Here is a 20,639-nt window from a genome sequence, read left to right on the forward strand (position 1 = left end):
ACATACCGGCAATTTGGGTTGATCACCAGGTTGTAACTCTCGCTTCTCTATCTTATTGAGCTGGGCTTTAGCTTTTTTCAGCAGTCTAACAACACGTCTGTCTGTAACAGGCTGCTTCTCGGCACGATCTAATATGGAGTCTATGGATGTAGTTGTTGGGGGTTTCCCCATCTGACCTGCTTGGGTAAGGGCACTCAGTTTCTCTTTGTCCTTTTCCCTCTCTACTCCCTCTGATTCAATACTCTTCTCTGGAGGTCTGCCTTTTTTAGTCAGCCGACCCTTTGATGACAAGGACCCAACAGCCTGAACTGCTGCAGAGTCACTTGGAGAGGCCTCTGCACAGTCAACTGTGACTGACTTTTTTCGGCCAGGGGTCCTTTTTTGGGTGAGAGATTCCTCAATAGCCTCCAAACCAAAGAAACTAGATATAGAACTGGGGGAAGCTTCTGATGGAAGGCTTTTCCCTCTTTTATCCCAATCTCTTCTTCCATCTCTTTTGTTTTCCTTTTCACGTTCCCTGCTCTTCTCCATCTCCCGGTCCTTCTCCTTTGTACCTGTGTCTCTGGTAGCAGATATACCGCGTTCCTTTCCTGCTTTTCCAGTACCCCCACCTGATGCTTGAGGACTTGGTGTAAAAAGAGGGAAGAGCTGTGAAGATGAAGCAGAATTCCCACTTACACTGAGACCCCCTGCTGCTCGCCGCCCATCTGAAACTCCATGGCTTGTAAGACCAATGGAGCCTGAGGGGAAGCCACTGAAAGATGCTTGAGTTAAGGCACTGGCAGCAAGTGGACTGACTGCAACCCCAGGTAATGGACTAGAATTTCCAGTTACGGTTATAGGGACAGAACTGCTAATAATGGATTGTTCAGAAGACTTCCCTGTTGGAACGCCTGACTGACTGCTCCTGGTAATCATAGAGTGTGAAGGTGACCGGGGTTGCCCACGAGAGAACCTTGACCCCTTTTTCTTTTTGCTTGATGTTGGTGAGACTTGTAGGGGAGACAGAGATCCAGGGCTGCTCCCTGAGGAGGATGGGAGGGTTACTGACTCAAAGATGCGGGAATGAGCTGGACTGGGAGTAAAGAAAGGAGGGCGTAGTAAAGGGGTGCGCTTTTGGAGTGGTGTTTCAAAACGTGATGAGGAATGTTGGTGGTGATTGTGGTGAGGATGATGATGCAAGGGGGAGAAAAGTCTTGTACCTGTCCCAGCCGCACCACCAGGTGCTGGGAAGCCTCCTGAAGTGACACCACCTCCACCAGTGACTGGAGGCATGAGTCCCACATCCTCAGCAGTCAGTGGAGGAGGCCGAAAGTTGTCAAAAGTGGGTTTGCGGATAAGACCCTCCTTTGCATACTTGGCAGAGGAGAAGTATTTATTTTCAGCACATGACAAAGATGTCCAGCGGAAAGTAGGCTCTCGTAGTATTGAGCGACGTTTGTCATGAGAACTGGAGAGTATTGAAGAAGTAGGTAGAAAGGGGGCAATGGAGTGTGACATCATCCAAGGTGAATGGGAGTGATGTTCTGCTGCATTGGATGAAGCTGTCTGAGGAGGCTGAGGAGGACTAAGAAGAGGAGGCGGCGGTGGGGAAGATGAAGACGATGCAGTGGAAGAGGCCTGTTGAGATCCAGCTTGTGAAACTCCTGTGGCTGGGCTGATAATAGCCTGTTTTCTTCCAATAATTAGGTTGCCCCTACCACGTGCCACTACAGCACCTCGTCTATGACTCTGACCTCTGCGACCCCGTCTGCTGTGCTCCAAAACTATATGGTCTGGCTCTGGCTCAGATGTTGGTGATGGTGGGTGAGAGGCATGGTGCAAACTGGCCTCTGTCTCTCCTTGAGAGGCTGGGGAATGATCAGCCTCTTCTGAGAGGGCCTGCGTACCCTCAGAGGCTTGGGAATCACAGGAGGAGTCATCAAGGCTAGGGCTAGTAGAGCGAGATGACTCACCAGAAGAGAGCTGAGAGGAATGCTGCGAAACAGCACTGGAGCCACAGGATGCCGCACTGCTACTGAAGCGTCCATTGCTAGTGCTATTGTTGCAGCTGCTGTTAAGGAGACTAGCTGCAATGGCAGTAGTGCTGCCCGTTGAGACAGGAGGTGGTGGAGGAGGGAGAGACTCAACCGCAGACCCTGACCCAGGTGTGGCAGTAGTTCCACTTGTAGAAGGAGCTGTGGAAACGAGAGCTGGGGTGGATGGTGTTGCGGGTTGGGGTGCTGGGGCAGTCAGTGCTGATTCTAATCGAGCAATTTTCATGTGTGGTGGTGGAGTGCTGAAACTGCCCTCATCTTCAATAAATCGCTTTGGAGTCTTGATGATGCGCAAGGACACTGTGCTCACAACAGGCATGATAAACTGCCTAATGTTGGTTAATTGTGTTCGCCTTCTGTGCTTCCCAGCCTCAAGACCGGCTTTTCCTTGTGTGCCAACAGAATCTTTTTCCAACAGTTTTTTCTTCTGGGCCCCCTTTTTGGCCCTCTGTAATAGCTGCTTCGCAATTGTGGCATCAGTGCGTTTAGAGGGAGGGACAACCCGCACAGGTTTGATATGGCGAGGGCTCTGACGTAACCCCAAAGGCCTGCCAACTTTAGTTGGGGTCAATGGGTCAGCTGCTGTAGGGGAGTCTTGGGAATCTGAGTGAGTGTGTTCATCAGCAGTATGAGAAGCCCTGAGCTCATGTGGAGTGCGAGCACCCAAGTCTTGTGACCGACGAACCCTAAAGGCCTTTTTCTTAGCAGTCCTCGGTGCTGTTGTGGATGTCTCCTGGGCCATGGATGCATTTGCAGCTTGAGCAGCAGCGGCAGCAGCAGCAGCCTCAGCTTTGAGGCGCTCTGCAGAAGGTGGTCTGCCTCGCTTCCGTCTTTGCTTACCAGGAACAGTGACTGTTTTCCTTACAATGGCCTTCAGCTTAGACTTCAGTGGGCTCAGTTTGACTTCCCGCAGTCTTTTCAGTTTGGTCACCTTGGACTCCCGACTGACTTTGTGAAGCTTAGCCTCAGATCCCTGATGGTGCCCAGACCCAAGTGGAGTTTGCCTTTTCTCCTTGTTTTCCTCCACACCTTCCTTGCTGTGTACAGGACTGGAGCTGCACTCCTGTGGGACTTCTCTACCCTCTTCAGGCAGTGCATGGCCGCTGTGTTGCCAGGTCCTTTGGCTGACAGAAGCAGGAGGGCGACCTCTTTTTTTTTCTCTAGTGCCAGGAGGCCTCCCTGGTTGTCGCTTTAACTTCTCTGTAGGTGATGTGGCAACAGGCAAAGGGGCTGTTTCAGTATCAGTGCCAACCCTCTGCACAGCAGGAGTCCTAGGAGGACGTCCTCTGGGCTTCTTGTCTGGTGTGATAGAACCTGACAGATAGACAAAGCACTCCATTAACAAACCCTACATTTCTTTCCAGTTACCAGCTAACCAAATAAGGGCCTTTTTAAAATTACAACAATAATTTAGAGAATTTGTTTACCTATTGACGTTCTTCCAGGGCTATGTAGTCTTCTGTTGTCACTAACTGTGGTAAAGCCTCCAAATTCCTCCTGTAAATAAGAAAAATTATAAAATGGTTCAGTGTCAATTTATGATTTAACTCGCAGAGATTTTGATTTGTGTAAACTATGAATCCACAAAAATTAAACTGTTCTAAAGAATTAATTCTGCGATAATTTTAACTCACGACAGAAGACCACTCATTATGTTAACAATGCACATACTAAAGACACCTTAAATTAACTAGAAGTTCTGGGGTCAAGTCTTGAGGTGAAAAAAACAGCCTGTTCATAATAAATAAACATATGAAACTAAGAAGGCAATACGCTACAATCTTGATCATTTTAATTATTTCTACAAAAATATCAAATTTTCATACCCTCTACTTTGGTGTGCATAATTTATTTATTAGTTCACCACCATCTGTCCAAAACAAATAGTGTAGCCTTAACATGACCCGTATAATAAAAATGCAATAATTCACTTTTTGAACCCGTCATCACCAAAAAAAAAAAACTAACACAAAGTATTGGAAGTAACTAAGTATCTCTAACACATTAAGAGACCATGTATCTGTACTTAACTACCACACGTGAGATTCGGTTGTACCCAAAAATAAACAATAAATTTTTAGCTTGACAGCTACTTGTCAGGTTTCCCAAAACATCAGCCATTCAATTTACTTATAAGATGGTTTGCTACTTTTGTGCACTTCCCACAAGTAGAGAAAGTAACAAACGCATCTGTGATCACCTCCTACTAAGATGACCAGTTCTGCCAATTCCACTCAGGTATCCTTCGCAGAGGCTGTCGCTAGGCTGCATGACATCAGTGATGATCTCACTGTCAGGACATCTGTTGCAATGGCCGTATCACCTGACAACTGCTCCACCTCCGTCAATCAAACAGGCTAAGCTTTGCAGACGTCCTATGATAGGATTTTATAAAGCTCCAGGCTTTTATGATAGCCCTGTGCTTATCTCACACCTGACATGAGGGATACAGGGAGGAATGCTGATTACATGGCCCATTTGGGCTCTTGCCTTCCTGATCTAATTCTGTCACAACATTTTAGGTAAGCCATAATTCCAAATCCATTTCTGAGTCAACTTAAACGCTCCATATCCTTTCAAGTCAGCCACATTTCCCACATTTATCAGATTTTTCAACTGGCTTACAGTGCAGATGATTACTGTAATTACTGTCTGCTCTGCAGCTGGGCGCACTGTTTTATGTTGTGATAAAAATGTCTCAGTCATTGAAGTGTCCTTGGTGTGAATTAAGTTGTACTCACAAGGACACACACTGAGAGAAGGCATACTCTAATCGTCTGTGTTCATGTGAAGAGGCCAGGTCCGCGGAGCATTTAAAAGGATTTTATGGGCCTAACTGGAACATGGAGCGTATCAAAAGGAATTCCCTTTTACTATGACTTTTGAAATTGACATAAGAGGACATCTTCAATTTTAAATAAGCAGTCAATCTTAAAAGGAAAGCTCATGCAAAAATGAACATTGTCATCATTTATTAACCATTTACTTCATTCAAAACTTTGAATTTCCTTCTATTTAACACAAAAAAAAGATACTTTATAAACCTGTTACTGTTAACTTCCATAGTATTTGCTACTCTTACTGTGGAAGTCGATAGGTGCGTCCCAAATCGCATAGTTTTGCACTATTTTATTTTGTAGTATAAATAGTGTGGGTAATGCATTCACACTTAAAATTAAAAAAAATAAGGGCACCCGGATAATGCACTTATTTAACCGTAAAAAAAAAACTAAAAAAAGCGTGGAATGGTGGACACTTCACACACTTAACAGCCGCTGATTTGCTTACGAAGCGGAAGGGGTGGAGCTTTTGGTCACTTATGTTGGATTATTTATTTTGAATTATTCTGCCATGATGGTAATTCCGATGGTGAATGCGGTTATACTCATGGCAGGTATTCTTTGGTAGTTTGGTCTTTTATTTCACTAATTTGGCAATCGTCAAACGTCATCAGGGAAATGGTTTGAATTTTCGCTTAGAAAAAAAACCTGATAGCGTTCCACTTGGGACGTCACTACATACACACTTAACAGCATAGCATATGTAAGTGCATAAGTACATAGTGCACAAGTGCATGGTGTAAATTGTGGCATTTAGCAGACTCCCTTTCTCGATTCCGCAATCAATGAATCCAACGCAAAATCAACAAAAAGTCGCTAATTTTAGCAATTCTGTAAAATTCTTAATTTAAACGCAAAATAGCTGCAAAAAAGTACATAATCCCATAAAACATCTAACCCCAAACCATTTAATCAAATTATATTTATTTCAGTTTGCAAAGAATTGTTTTACATGATTTATAGATGTCGTATACGAAACACAAGTGATATATTTGAGTGTAAGCAGACGCGGATGAAGCGCGAGTGATTTACATGTTAAGTCAATGCAAAGATGGGATTAGACATCCTATGGTGTATATATATATATATAAAATCTATAGCAAAATTGTCCACAAAAAATCCTGAAAAACTACAGGGTCTGATTTGGGATGCTGCTAATGATTACAGGTTTTCATCTCTTTTTATTTGAAGAACAAACAAAAAGAAACCCATAAACGTTTGAAACCTGAAGCCATATGCCTATTAAACCAAATGATTCAAATGGAATAATGTTATAATAAAAGAAATGAGAAAATGTGACAATGCACACAAGACATCGGTCTGCATGGGCTGGTGGTCTGAAGCTGATGATTTTACACAAAGTGAAAACTATAAAAAAATAAACTTATAAAAATACTAATGACAAATGCACTTTATGTAAAACACTTTATGAAATCTCAACCAATCAATCATCAGAAAAGTGATCAAGTGATGTTTAATGTATCCTGTTGAAACCGATTTACACGTCCATTTGCCTACATACTGCTAAATGTTCCTACTGCTACAACAATTACAGAGAGTATATGGGTCTTTATTGGATTAAACAAGCACTGACAACATTTCACTATGCACCAGCTCCTACCTCTCAAAAGATGATTAATGTCCGCAAGTTCCTTAAACAGCCTATTGTGTTGATTTTCAAGCCTTAGGGGGCGTTTCATTTCATATTCTTTATTTATAGCAGCATGTGGGGCTGCAGCTAAATTCCCTTCGGTCCAGTTTGTAGAACAGATGCCGCCGGAGACTGCACACATACAAGTCCAATCTCACTAACAAATCCCCGTTCAGCTTTAATTTCAACATATGGTGACAAATTTCTTACGGGAAGCAGCCCAAAATTAAATGAAGGTCTGTTATCAGATGATCAGTGTTAACGGATCATCTCAATTAAGCATTTTTCATATCATCAACCAGTGAACATAATAAAGAAAACGAGGACCAGGAATGCAGCCCTATAGAAATAATGTTTACGATTAACCCATGTGGATAATGAATTTGTTTTCTGCTTTTGAAGAGAGCATGTTTTGAGTTTATTACCTTATCATCCTCTCTGGCTGTCAAGGCAAAAACAGGTCATTTATAAACATTTTATAAATATCACTTTAATAAAAAGCCTTATTACAATAACAAGACAAAGGTAACAATATAGAATTCACTACCTGATGAAAGTCTTGTCGCTCATCCAAGTTTTAGAAACAACAAATAATAACTTGACTTCTAATGATCATTTGGAACAGAATTAGCTTATTTGAAAGGAAAAGTCCTGTAGATTACACTTATTTTACCAAAATAAAATATGATAATGCCTTGATATTTAATTAGGACTGCAAGGTCTGACATTGCTTAGACAAAAGTCTGGTCACTTAACAGCAATAATGTACAGGAGAATATAAAGTCATGGTGCAGTGGAAAACTAATTAATATTGTGTATGACTCCCATGAGCTTGGTCGATCAAATCTATACATTTCTGCAATGACTCAAATAACCTATTAACATCATCTGATATGACAAAAAAAGTGTTCTTGCAGGATCCCAGAGTTCCTAAAGGTTCTTTGGATTCATCTTTAATGCTTCCTTCATCTTACCCCAGACAAGCTCAATAATGTTTATATCTGGTGACTTGGCTGGCCAATCCTGGAGCACACTGACCTTCTTTGCTTTTAAGAACTTTGATGTGGAGGCTGAAGTATGAGAAGGAGTTCTATCCTGCTGAAGAATTTGTCCTCTTATGTGGTTTGTAATGCAATGGGCAGCCATATGTTTTGATACCTCAGGCTGTTGATGTTGCAATCCACTCTGCAGATCTCACGCACCCCCTCATACTGAATTTAATCACAAACCTTGATTTTTCCTTCACTAAACTTGATTGACTTCTGTGAGAATCTTGGCTCCATGCGGGTTCCAATAGGTCTTCTGCAGTATTTGTGATGATTGGGATGCAGTTCAACAGATGATTCATTAGAAAAATCGACCTTCTGCCACTTTTCCAAATGATCAACTAGAAGTCAAGTTATTATTTGTAAATTGTTGCTCTTACAACTGGGACCGATGGCAAGACTTTTGTCAAATAGCTTTAGGATTTACTTTTAATAATTATAAATAACTGTGGGTCTAGACTGATTCATCATTAAATCAGTCCTCCGCACATCAATAACTGTCTGATTTAGCTCAGCTATCAAATCTGACCCTCGAAGACTACGCAGAATAGTTCGAACTGCTGCGCGAATCAATGGTACAACCCTTCCTACTCTTCAAGAGCTGTACTTATCCAGAGCAAGCAGAAGGGCTACCAAAATCACTCTGAACCGCTTACACTCAGCCTCTTTGAACTGTTACCTTCTGGTAACCAGTGCTACAGAGCACTGTGCACCAGAACAGCCTGACACAAAACAGGTTCTTCCCTCAGGCAATCCCTTTCATGAGCACTTGATGATAACAATTATGAAACAAACATCACTACTTGCTATACACTTCTTAAACACTTATCTAACAACACACTTTACATGTCAATTTGCACAACAGCTGCACACATAGCGTTGTATATAGTACTATACCTGTACATACAATCGTCAGTTTGTGTATTTGCATACAATACTTCTATTTTTAAAATATATTTATTATCTGTTTTTTGTCCTGTCTCTGTAATTCTGTTGCACTGTAGAAGCTCTGTCACGAAAACAAGTTGCTTGTATGTGTGAACATACCTTGCAATAAAGCTCTTTCTGATTCTGATAATTCTCTTAGGCCCCGTTTACAATGTCAGGTCTTAATGCCCAATTCCGATTTGTTGCCTATATCTAATTTTTTTTGCCCATCCGTTTACACATTGTTTTAATTGTGACACATCTAGGGCCAGACGGAATCTGCAGACGTTTTTTGCCATTTCTGCTGAGAATTTTGTTAAAAGTCTGCAGATTTCTGCTGAATTATTTTCTGCAGAGTATCATAACTAAAACCTTAATATATGAAATAAAAATATCTTTTAAACTTTTATTTAATGTTTAAAATGCAAATCCAATTAGATTCACTTTATTTGGTAAAGCAAGTTGTCATATAAGATATCTAGTAAATGACTAGATAAAAAAAATACTTTTTACTATAGTAAAAATATTACTGTACAAACGGCATTGTACATAAATCAGATTAACATTTTTACATTAGTCAATAATATTACTGAAATTAATTTAAAAAAAAACTGAATAAATATAGGTTTACACACATTTATTACACACGGGTGGGCCTACCCATATCCAGTTCATGTTTACACTTGCTATACCATTTACGATGTTACGCATGCATAAAGGCGGGATCTGGCATCTGTGCCACACTACCCAAGATGGAAGAAATTGTCTTGTTTTTAGCTCTGCGAAATATGCAGAGTGTAGTATAAGATGTGAATGGTTCAGTCCAGATTTACCCCCACGCAGTTTATGTAATGGTATAGCTCTGAGGTGTGTGTGTAGTTGAAGATGTAGCATTTGCCTGTGTGTGAACTGGTGTTAGAGCCCGCAGTGAGTGTATTAATAGCGACAAAAAGCAAAAGTTACAACACGAAGTTCGCCCAACTTTAAAAATGATTTTGAGGTGGGAAAGGGCCGTCATCGCAGCTTGCACCTATGGTTTATATATGGTGTCCTCCACCATTCAGAGGAATTTGTTGGTTCGAGAGAGATCTCAGGTCTGGTGGGAACAAATTGTGGCGACTGATTTCTTTCCTCCTCCATGTTTCCTCTGTTGTTGTTGTTTACCACTTTAGTGTTTCCTCACACGCTCTTCCTTCTATGTCATTAAACCGTGGAGAAGCACCACATTGTTGCAAGTTTAATAACATATAAAACGGAATGCCTCAATAAATCTGATCTGACTGTTTACAAGACAGTAGCATTGTCACATATCCAAATTATATCTGATTTATTTCCACATTTGAAGGAGGCCTGAAACTGATCTCAGAATATCCGAATGCGAGCTTTTTATTTCGGTTTACACGGCCATAGAACAGATCCGATCTGTGTCACATAGGTGCAAAAAATCTGAATTTGGTAAATGGGGCCTTAGTCTCTCCAGATAAAAAGTGCTGTTTGATAATGTTAAAAATTGCATATTACAAAAGTATAAGTGTGAGAGTTGGGCAGGCATTGCAATATTTCATTTTGGAGAAACTTCTCCTTTGCGTAAATGTGTCTAATATGGCATCATGTTAACAACCTCATCATGTCTTGAATTAAAAGAATAGTTTGATTATTCATTCATTCATTTTCTTGTTGGCTTATGCTGCGTTCACACCAGATGCGGAACGCGCGTCAAGCGCGAGTGATTTACATGTTAAGTCAAGGCAAACGTGCGAATAGACATCATGCAGCGCGATAGGCGCGAATGACGCAAATTGCGAGGGGCGATTTGAGCGTTTTGCGAGTTTGATGCGATTAACGAGCGTTTCGCGCGAATCTCGAGTTCATTCAGCCGCGTTAACCAATCAGAAGCTTGCTCTAGTGGGGGTGTGATTGTGACGTAGAATCTGTTGATGGTGTCCCGGGGGAAATCCTCCAGGCGACACCCACAACAAGTCATTAAACTGGGCTTGGCTCAGTCAGAAGCACCGCTGAAAGCCTCCATGATCCAGGTTCCATTTCTGGAGGAGTTTATGAGCTCACAGAGCTGGATGCACCTCTGAAAGCATGTAGTGGACTAAACGTATCAACGCGGTTTTTCAGCCTTCATAAAGAACATAAGCACTGCAATTGTCTTCATAAAATCCATGTTACCCTTTTAGCAAAGAAGCTAGAGTCACCGGGCAGACAGAAGCCCTGCGCCTCACGCGAATCCGCATCTGTTCTGAAGTGAATTTGACACGCAAATGAAGCGGGGTTTGACGCGCGAATGAAGTGGGGTTTGACGCGCGAATGAGGTGAGTAACCTCAAATGTTCACGCGGCAATTTACGCTTGAATAGCGCGATTTATCCGCACGTTCCGCATCTGGTGTGAACACAGCATAAGTCCCTTTATTAATCCGGGGTCAGCAGAATGAACCACCAACTTATCCAGTAAGTATTTACGCAGCGGATGCCCTTCCAGCCGCAACCAATCTCTGGGAAACATCCACACACACACACATACACACACACAATCATACACTACGAACAATTTAGCCTGCCCAATTCACCTGTACCGAATGTCTTTGGACTGTGGTGGAAACCGGAGCACTCGGAGGAAACCCACGTGAACGCAGGGAGAACATGCAAACTCCACACAGAAACGCCAACTGAGCCGAGGCTCGAACCAGCGACCTTCTTGCTGTGAGGCAACAGCACTACCTACTGCGCCACTGCTTAGCCCTCTAGATTGATTATCCAATTATGTTATTTGAGCTAGGCATGGGACAATAATCGTTTAAGGTATACCACGGTTGGAAAAGTCAAGGTTTTAAAGCCACCAAAACATTCTGTATTACCGTTCCTAAGCTATGTTTAAGATTTTTTTTTATTTACTTTTTTTTTTTAGAACTATAGTATCTCAAGCAAAAATGTTATCCAAAGCTGCTGTTTTAAATTGTAAATAAATCTGTGTTTTTGAAACAAATGATGACAGCAGAAGTCAGTAATTCATTTGAATTATATCCCCTGACATGTTTACTGCTTCAAAATATTTTTCACAATTCTCAAAACAAAATATATTGTGTTCAAAGCGGAAAAATGTTTTTTTTTTTTTTTTACCCAGACGTTTAAAAAGAATATATTTTAGAGCAGTAATCGCAATCCCGTAAAATACCGTATTTTTATCCAAGGTTATCATATGGTCAGAATCTTATACTGCCCCATGCCTAATTTAAGCGCTAATTCTGTTCCGCTTCCCACACCCTTTTTTTTTGACTATAGCTTTTTATTCTGCTTTTGAATGTAGGCTCCCAGAGCTACGATGATTTCATTGCAGCTCTACTGTTGAGCCGAAGGTGATAGAGTACTAGAGAGCTGTGAGCAGTGGAGCTCAAAGTCAGTGTGACACCATGAGTAGCTCTCAATGACAGCACGACTCTGCCTCAGGCACTCAAAAGCGCGCACACACACACACACACACACACACACACACACTCCCTCCTCCACCTTGTGTGTGAGGCTCACTGCAAGATGTAAACAACATCCTCTAGACATGAGGAGAGGGAGGAGGGATGGAGGAATGCAGGGCAGGAGAAACAGGGCACCACAGAGCATCATTCTGACCATATAGGCATGGAGCGAAGATGCCGCATGATGAAAAGGACCAGTGGCTGACAAGCACACATGAAAAGCTAATCTAAACAACTCACCCCCGCAATACAAGTTCTCTGACTATTCACTTTGGCTGCTCAATCAACACCCACGGCTGAGACCGAAGGAGTGGTGGTAGTGGGGGGTGAGCGTCGAAACTGGGCTCGAGAAAGTGTCACTCGGCTCGGCCAAAGCACCTGCTGCCAGAGCAGGATGGGGGGAAGAGAGATATCGGTGAAGGAGAAGGTAAACAAAAACACTTGTTTGTTATTCTCCTTCATTTGTGTTCTCTCATTTTCAAAAAAAAAACTAAACAAAAAAACACATACATAAATACAGGATAATTATTCATTCATTTTCTTTTCGGCTTACTGCCTTTAATAATCTGTGGTTGCCACATTGGAATGAACTGCCAACTTATCCAGCATATGTTATCCAGCATTATGCAAGAGATGCTCTTCCAACCCAACACTGGGAAACACCCACACACTCTTGCATTCACACATATACAAAAAAAAAAAAAAAAAAAAAAAAAAAAAAAAAAAAACACTAAAATAAAAACCGCTAAATTTCACGACCTATAATCCCTAATAATAACTCCTGTATAGTAGTCCCACAACATTGACACTCAATGACACTGGAATACCCTGTCAGAAAAGTCAAGTGGCTGTCAATGTTTTTTTTTTTTTTTTTATAGTTTCTGCTATAATGTTAATGCTGTGTTTACATTGAAGAGTATGGCCACTGTGTTAAATGCACATGATTACGATCTTATTGTCGCATTAGATCATTATGATAACATAATATATGCCTTCAGCTATTTCCTGAAGATCAATACCAAAAAATAACACAACTGGAATCACTCCAGCAGTCGCGATTGTCTGATCTCATATGAAGCAAGAAATCGCGAGGACATATGATGACGTGTGCAGGTACTGTAGTGCTGTCCCAATTCTTAGGGGTAAACTTTGAAGCCCTTCACCTTAACCCTCGGTTGCAAGGGCCGGAGTACAAAATAGAATTGGGATTGGGCCTTAATCACCTTTCACTTGTTTTAAACGTGTAGGAGGTCTTAAGATATCTTCTTTTTGTGTTCAACATAAAAAGAAACTTGTAAACGTTTAAAACATGTGAATGGTGAAACAAAGATAATGAGTAATGTTGAATTTTTGGAAACATGAAGACGATAAACTTTCTCCATTATGATTAAACTATGCATTGATTATAATCAACTATAACCCCAACTCCACATTCCATTTCCTGCTTTAGATTGTGACTACTGCAGATGCGCACATTGCAATATCGACGTGTACACTATTTATTGTGCAGCCCTACCTCAGTATATTTTAAGGTATGGTTATGAAAACTTCCAACCTTCAAACACGTGAAAATGCAGAGTAGCATCAGTTCATTCTTCCTTTTAAAAGAGGTAATGAAATACTTGTTTGTGCCACCTCTGAGTTCCCGTAAATAAAAAGGTAAACAAACAAGACTATTTGTTTACATAAACTCATTACATCCTGTTTTGAGCAGATGGTCAAAAACCCGGGAAAGTTGCTCAACATGGCATCTACAGTTCGCTTAAGAACTGGGCATAAACTGGCAAGCACACTGCAACCTGGCAACTCTCCCTCCCCAGAGCAGGACATAATTGCACTACTGTGTGTGTGGCCAACAAACACACACACGCACGCACACACACACGCACGCACGCACGCACGCACACACGCACACACGCACACACGCACACACGCACACACACACACACACACACACACACACACACGCACGCACACACACACACACACACACACACACACGCGCGCGCGCGCGCACACACACACACCCCTATAATCACAGAAAACCAAAATAACCACATCAAGACATGTAACTGATTATCATCTGTAAGCCCGGGGATATGTGATAGTGAGGCCTTTCAAAAATTCACTGAATCACCAATTTCTAAACAATGTGAAGTTTTGACAACTGCTGAGGCATCAGATTGCCTCAAAAAAATCCTGTGCAAAAGATAAACGCAACGCGGAAAAGCAAAGCATTAAATTGGGGTCAGACTGGTGGCGTTCAGCTCAGCCAAAACGGACAAACCCCAACCACTCACAGAGAAAGAAACCTGTCTGGTCATCACACCTCCCTTTCATCTCATATGAAAAATCATTTCGAAAACAAGTGGTTGCTGCTGAGCCTCCTGACACACTTTCAAAAGCATCAAGTGACATTTCCCTTGATGAGAGATACAGAACTGATGCTGCAATGTTGCTCATGCACCCACATTCAGAGCACCCAAAACTGAGAGCTTCTGAAACGGCATGTTCTAACACCTCACGCCCACACTAATGAAGAGCCATGGCTTTAAGATAAAAACAAAGATGCGCCTCCTGTGAGGTGTAATGAGGGACGTAAATTCACAGAGAACTGGTCCATGCGCTCAATGGCTGCCGAAGCCCCCACCCAGGCCAAAAAATAAAGTGAAAAGCGGTAGACGAAACCCCCTCTGCCCGCCTACAAAAACAGAATAAAGCCATGGATGGGACGGCCTGTGTCTAATTCCCCTCCCAGCGCTGTCCCAGGGGGAGGAGGGCTTGCTCTTCACCCTTTGATATCCACGTCTGTGCTCTTTCAGCTGCCTGCACTTCTTAAAGGCTGGAATAAAAGCAGACACAAAGCTTCCTGCTATGATCCACACGCTGTCTAGGGGACAGGGCCCTCTCCAGATAAATAGGCCAAACACCTGCTGGACTTTTTCCCTCCGTATAGGCCACACCATTCATTAGAAAGCAGCGGAGCAAAGCATTCATTTGCTGTATCCATTCAACTGCTTTTTTTGTATAAGGCCTTGATATTGATCCTCATTCTGCTTCTGTAAGCGGGGCTTTACTCTGGACATTAAAAGGCAAGCCAAATGGCGTCCCTCACAAAGAAGCCGATGAATGGAGACTTAAACAGGACACCTCCCGAAAGTAACAGTTGTCTAGCAAGCAGCCACCGACTAGTATTTGCACTTTAGATTTACGAGGAAAATATCTCAAATGTGGACGATCAGAGCGAAAGCGAGCAGCGTTTGGTGAAATCACAGCGGCGTATTACCTCTGTGTAAACATTTTTAAGCCATCCAAATGGGTTAATGAAGTAGTCTAAAAGGCAGCCATCAGAAGTAAAATCCTATTGGGGCCCTGTGGGCCCGTGCTGTTGGATTTGGGTCTGATGGGAAGGAGGGGCGGCGTGCTTCTGTTTACTGAGCATGCTACTGGCCTTAGGCTGCTCTGTGAGCTCAGCGGGCTGCGATGAACCAGAACAATCCTACCCAGGCACAACATCCCCTCTGAATGAAACTACAATGCTGTGTCCGCAACTCGCATGAGCTGCAAACTCCACTGGGATTTTAGCCGTCTGTCTGGCTCGTAGACTACTTGTACATTTCACAAATGTATTCATGTTTTAACGGAGCACTGTGCAAAAGGGCTTCAATTGTGTATTAAAGCACACTGAACTGTTACAATGATAGGGCATAACTGCTAATCGAAAAGCATATTCAATAAGAAAACAAAAAACAGAACAATGCTGTGGAAATTGCCATTTCCATACTTGTTAATACCATAACCAATAGCAGATACAACCAAAGTGACATCACAAGGAAAGTTGTTTTATATGTGCCATTTGATTAAAGCAGTTCTCACTTTTTCAGCAGTGCTGGCTTAAAAAAAATTAAGCAATTTAAATCAATTAAAACACATCTGCTAATTAAAAATAGTAATAATTAAAAACAAATAGCACTGGTTCGGTGTGATTTTCCATGGTAAACTAATCACATGTACACAAAACAGACTGAAGCAATGAACCCAGAGAAGCAGAGAACTGCATATTTTGCCTCATCTCAGTGGAGTAAACAGGGCAAATCTAGGATTTACTGAAATATCTCAATATATAATATAAAAAAAACGTCTCAAAAACATCATGTCTATGAACCTCACCAGCACGCTCTTAAATCTGCGCCACGTTTTCAAACCCAAAAATTTCCCGAGGCGAAACAGAGAATCCAGCACGCTATTTGCATGTTTCTGGTTCGCGCCCGCTCTTGTTTCGATCTCCCCGCGATTCAGATGCGCAGCGCTGTACTACCGAGAAAGGAAGATGGTAGTTTGTCACAGTACACACCCCCACACATAACAACCTTCGTCAAACGCTGCCCTTTTTATTACAGCCGCCTTTTGCACACCTCAAAACATTGCGTTTGGCGTCTTTGACTAAACATATGGTCCCTTCAGCCGCTGTGAGGTTTTGCACAGGGATCGTTTGATTCCGGGTTGAAATAAAACATTTTGTTCCGAATGCATACTGCTACTACGCAATATCTGAGAGGGGAAAAAAACATGTCCACCTCCCATTTTCCCGTGCATCACGGGTGCTAACAAGCTAACGCGTTAGCCAGCCTCTCGAGGGTGAAGGAAACCAAACACCAGAGCTTTAAAATTTACACGCTGCAAACTTTTGGAAGTGAACGAATAATTTGTGAACATAAATCCCATTCTCCACAACAAACACAGACCAGGAAGCATATTTTTATAGCAACGATGTTTAGGCTACTAGCATCCATTTCTCAACCCAAGCTAGAGGGCAATGTATAACTGAAGAAAATAATACCAGAAGTGCACATATGGCCAGTCACAATAGTTTTATAAACAGAACATTACACATTTTAAGTTTAATCTTCATTTTTGCGTGGGTCAAGACTGTAAACTTGAGTTTAAAAACCAAACAGACTACAGCTGGGATAGATGCACTCCTGCGTGCTATCGCTAAATGCTCAGACAACAACAACCAACTGGCACCAGGTGTTCAGTCCTGCTCGAATCTGATCGTTTATGCTTCTTGAGAAACCATAACCTAGTTATTTCACTACAAGAGGAAAGTTCCGTTATACACCCACCAAGTGTCTGAACTAAGTTGTCTTTAGGTGAACGACACGCCGTGAGCTAACCTGGCAGTTTAAGACGGATGTATGTAGTAGGGTATAATTTAATCTCGTTATGAGTGAAAACGCAGTTTAAAAAGAAACAGTGCAGTCGATGGTTGCTAACGTTACATATTTTTAAACGTCATCCTTTATTAATCCTTAGATACATCAGAGACTCACAAGCTACGAGCAAAGTTCAGTATTTTGATCACTTTTAGCTTAAAATGGTTTTCATGATGTTTAACGTAAAAAAAGCGGCGATAAGCGAGACTCAGATTTGAATTGAAGCAAGTTCAAGCCAAAGCAACCTTCAGTTATCTAGCTTCACATCTCCATCCTGTCAAAAATGGACGCAAACTCCTCAGGGTCACTAAATATGATGCTAGATCGCCTCAACATAGACAACTGGACTACAGAGAAGCAGCAACACCAGTCGTTAGATAGAAAGAGGTGCATGTTTTGATGTGGGCTAGCTAGCAGTTTAGCCTGTCAGTGGTGGTCCCATAGTAAGAAAAACAGCACATGGATGGAGGCATGTGTCTGCTGCGCAGCAAAATAACTAGCACACTCACTCACTCTCCTCACTTAGCAACTTAGAGCTGCTACTCAGCCGCCGAGTTATTTTGCAATTCCTGCGTTGATCATGAATGAGGCTAACGCTTTAGCCAGGGTCCCGCTTACCTCCCCGCTACTGGAGCCGCTCGACTCCCCCAAAACATCCCGAAATTTCTGCAGGTTGCTGCCGATGGCAGCGGACACTTGCAACGCAGCGTCGAAACCGGGCCCGAGCCCGTTCGCGTTCGGATTTGTTCCCGCGCTGATAAGGAGGGAAGCATTGACTCGAATTCGGCCCGCTTTCCTCCCGGTGCCCGAGCTGCTGCTCCCTCCGGGCCGAGCAGGGAACCGCCACCGACAGCTGTGCGCCATTTTACACTCTGCCTGCCTGCCCTAGGATCAGGAGCTCAGTGTGGGTGTAGCCCCGAACGAGCGATCTCAGCACACGGCAGCTCGCGTCTAGCGGTCAAAATGGATTATCCATGTTTCGGGGCGGTGGTACCGAGGACCCCGACGAGATCCCAGCGCAGAGTACGCGCTCAATGATGTTTTTACGCAGGTTCGTCGGCGATACTCAGGGGAGGAAAAAAAAAGTATATTAGGCAGACCGACATTTAGTCAAATTTAACTGGGTAATCAGTATACTTTATATAGACCTTTATGGTTCCGTCTTTAAGAAATTAGGTAAATAAAAATACTTAAGTTTAAAAATATATTTTTTTAAATAGTTTTTTTTGTCTGATATGGTTTCAGTTTGCAGAAATGACACTGAATCGACGCACAGCTATCGTCACCAAACGCAACTGCATAAAGAAGTGTCTAATTTACAACCAAGTGCATCTTTAATTGCCCAATTTCCAATTAAGTCTGATTCCACACAAACACACAAATTAATCAAATCAGTGAAAGACTTTGACACCTAAGAAAAAGAAAGTACAATTTGAGCATCATAGTTTTTAATTAAAAAAAAGAGTTAATTACAATACACATATTCTTTTTAATCTTAATCCAACATTGGAGCAAATATAAACAAGCCATAAGCACAATTAATGATTTAATAGGCCTACTGTCATTTTCAGCAGTTACTTTTCTAAGAATCATCCGATACCACTGTTGAAAGTCTTGCACACTCGATAGGGACACAATGGTATGTAAAATATATGGATCATGCATACTTTTCTGTGCTATTTCAGTATAGTACATCTTCGTGAGAAAATGCTCAGATAATTATAATGTAATAAATAATAATTATGATTCACCACTAAAAAAGTATCCTCATGTTGAGCATAAATAGTTAGAGTAACCTATGCACAAAACCAAGAATCCAGGTGTTTGTCCAAATTGTTGAATTCTTCTTTTAGCTGGATGGACTTTCTAAATAAACGTTGTAGTTTTTCCATGAGACATCATTTGATCATCTCTTCATTTTCGTCTCATACTTATGCATTTCACTCTTAAATCTTCAATATACAAGATGATGAATACCAACACTGTCTACAAATAACCCTAAAAGCTAATAAACATATTTTAAAAAGCAATACTTGCCCTGCTTCTTGTAGATGTTTCCCTCCAAAATGATAAGCTACTTCCTGATACCAGATTAACAAATATATATATATATATATATATATATATATATATATATATATATATATATATATATATATATATATATATATATAATTGTGTTCTAGGACTGCACAATTTATCATTTCAGCATTAACATCGCAATGTGCGCATCTGCATAAGTCACATAGCAAGAAATGCAATGTTGAGTCTGAATTATAGCTGATCAGGAGCCACAGAACACATGATTTGTAGAGTCACTGCTGTTTAACCATAACAGAGTGAAAGTTTATCATTGGCGTGTGTTTTTAAGTCCTGTGACTGATTACTTCAAGAGAGTTTAAAACATTTGGGCATCAAAAAAATTATGTTTGATTTTTTTGTCTTGTTTCTAATCCAATTATATATATTTAAGAGCAAAAATATGATTATTTTACCATTTATTGGCAGATAGTTTTGCTCATTTGAAGGAAAAAACACTTAGTTTTGACTTATTCCTTCTGAAGGTGAAACAAAACCAAACCTGATCTAAGAAATTTAAGATATTTGGACTAGAAACAAAAAACAAACAAAAATAATTTTTGGCATTGTGATTATACAATTTCTCTACCTCAATAATGTTAGATTCCCCAGACATCCATCAAACAGAGCTGTTCAAACGTGTAAATAGTTCTTATAATAAGCAAACTTAATATTCTGAAACTGTATTCATATCGCAATATTTATTCAAAGAAAAAAATAAAATAAAATTGCAGCATCGGATTTTCCAATATTGTGCAGCCCTATTGTGTTCTGGTGGAGGAGAGTTAAATCATGTAAGACAATCTGTGAGAAATTAGTATGATCACATTTTTATTTTAAAAAAAGTGATCCTGGAACATTAAACCAGTGATAAGGTTTTTTTTTATTTCAGATTAATACATCACCTGAAATCTAAATAAATAATATTTCCATTGATTTATACTTTGTTAAGATAGGACAATATTTGACCAAGATAGAAGCATTTTAAAATCTGGACGCTGGAAGTAAAAAAAAAGTCTATATAGTGAGAAAAATCTCCTTTAAAAGTTGTCTAAATTGAGATAATTTATGAAGAATTAAATTATAAATATTTGTTGCAAATTTAGTTTTGACATATTTAGAGTAAAAGACTCTTTAGAACATAATATTTCTTTACTTATGACGTTTGCTAGATAGAAAAAAACAATAATTTTAACCTATACAATGAAATTTGGCTATTCCTAAAAATATACCCAGGTTTTGTGTTCCAGCGTCACATATTACGTTTTGGGCTCTCAAACAGCACAGAATTGTAGGAATGATGCATATACTATTGTCTACAGTATAAATCACAGAAATGGAAAAACTAACAAAAGTATCCTAAAGCG

The 20,639-nt window shown here is 41.0% G+C and overlaps 1 protein-coding gene across 2 annotated transcripts in view; it reads right to left on the bottom strand.

Annotated features, from left to right (window-relative positions):
• Window positions 1-18,103, bottom strand: part of kmt2a (lysine (K)-specific methyltransferase 2A) — a 40,707-nt gene extending 22,604 nt beyond the window's left edge. The window contains exons 1-3 of one of the 2 annotated variants that reach the window (XM_087283011.1): window positions 17,812-18,067; window positions 3,464-3,533; window positions 7-3,350 (exon numbers count right to left, since the gene is read on the bottom strand). In XM_087283011.1, coding sequence (XP_087139137.1) covers window positions 7-3,350; window positions 3,464-3,533; window positions 17,812-18,057 — 3,660 coding nt within the window. In that variant the 5' untranslated portion in view covers window positions 18,058-18,067. 2 annotated transcript variants of the gene reach the window in all.
• Window positions 18,104-20,639: the final 2,536 nt, after the last annotated feature.

This window comes from Danio rerio, chromosome 15 (genome assembly GCF_052040795.2).
Source record: "Danio rerio strain M-AB ecotype USA chromosome 15, GRCz13ab, whole genome shotgun sequence".
Taxonomy (NCBI): Eukaryota; Metazoa; Chordata; class Actinopteri; order Cypriniformes; family Danionidae; genus Danio; species Danio rerio.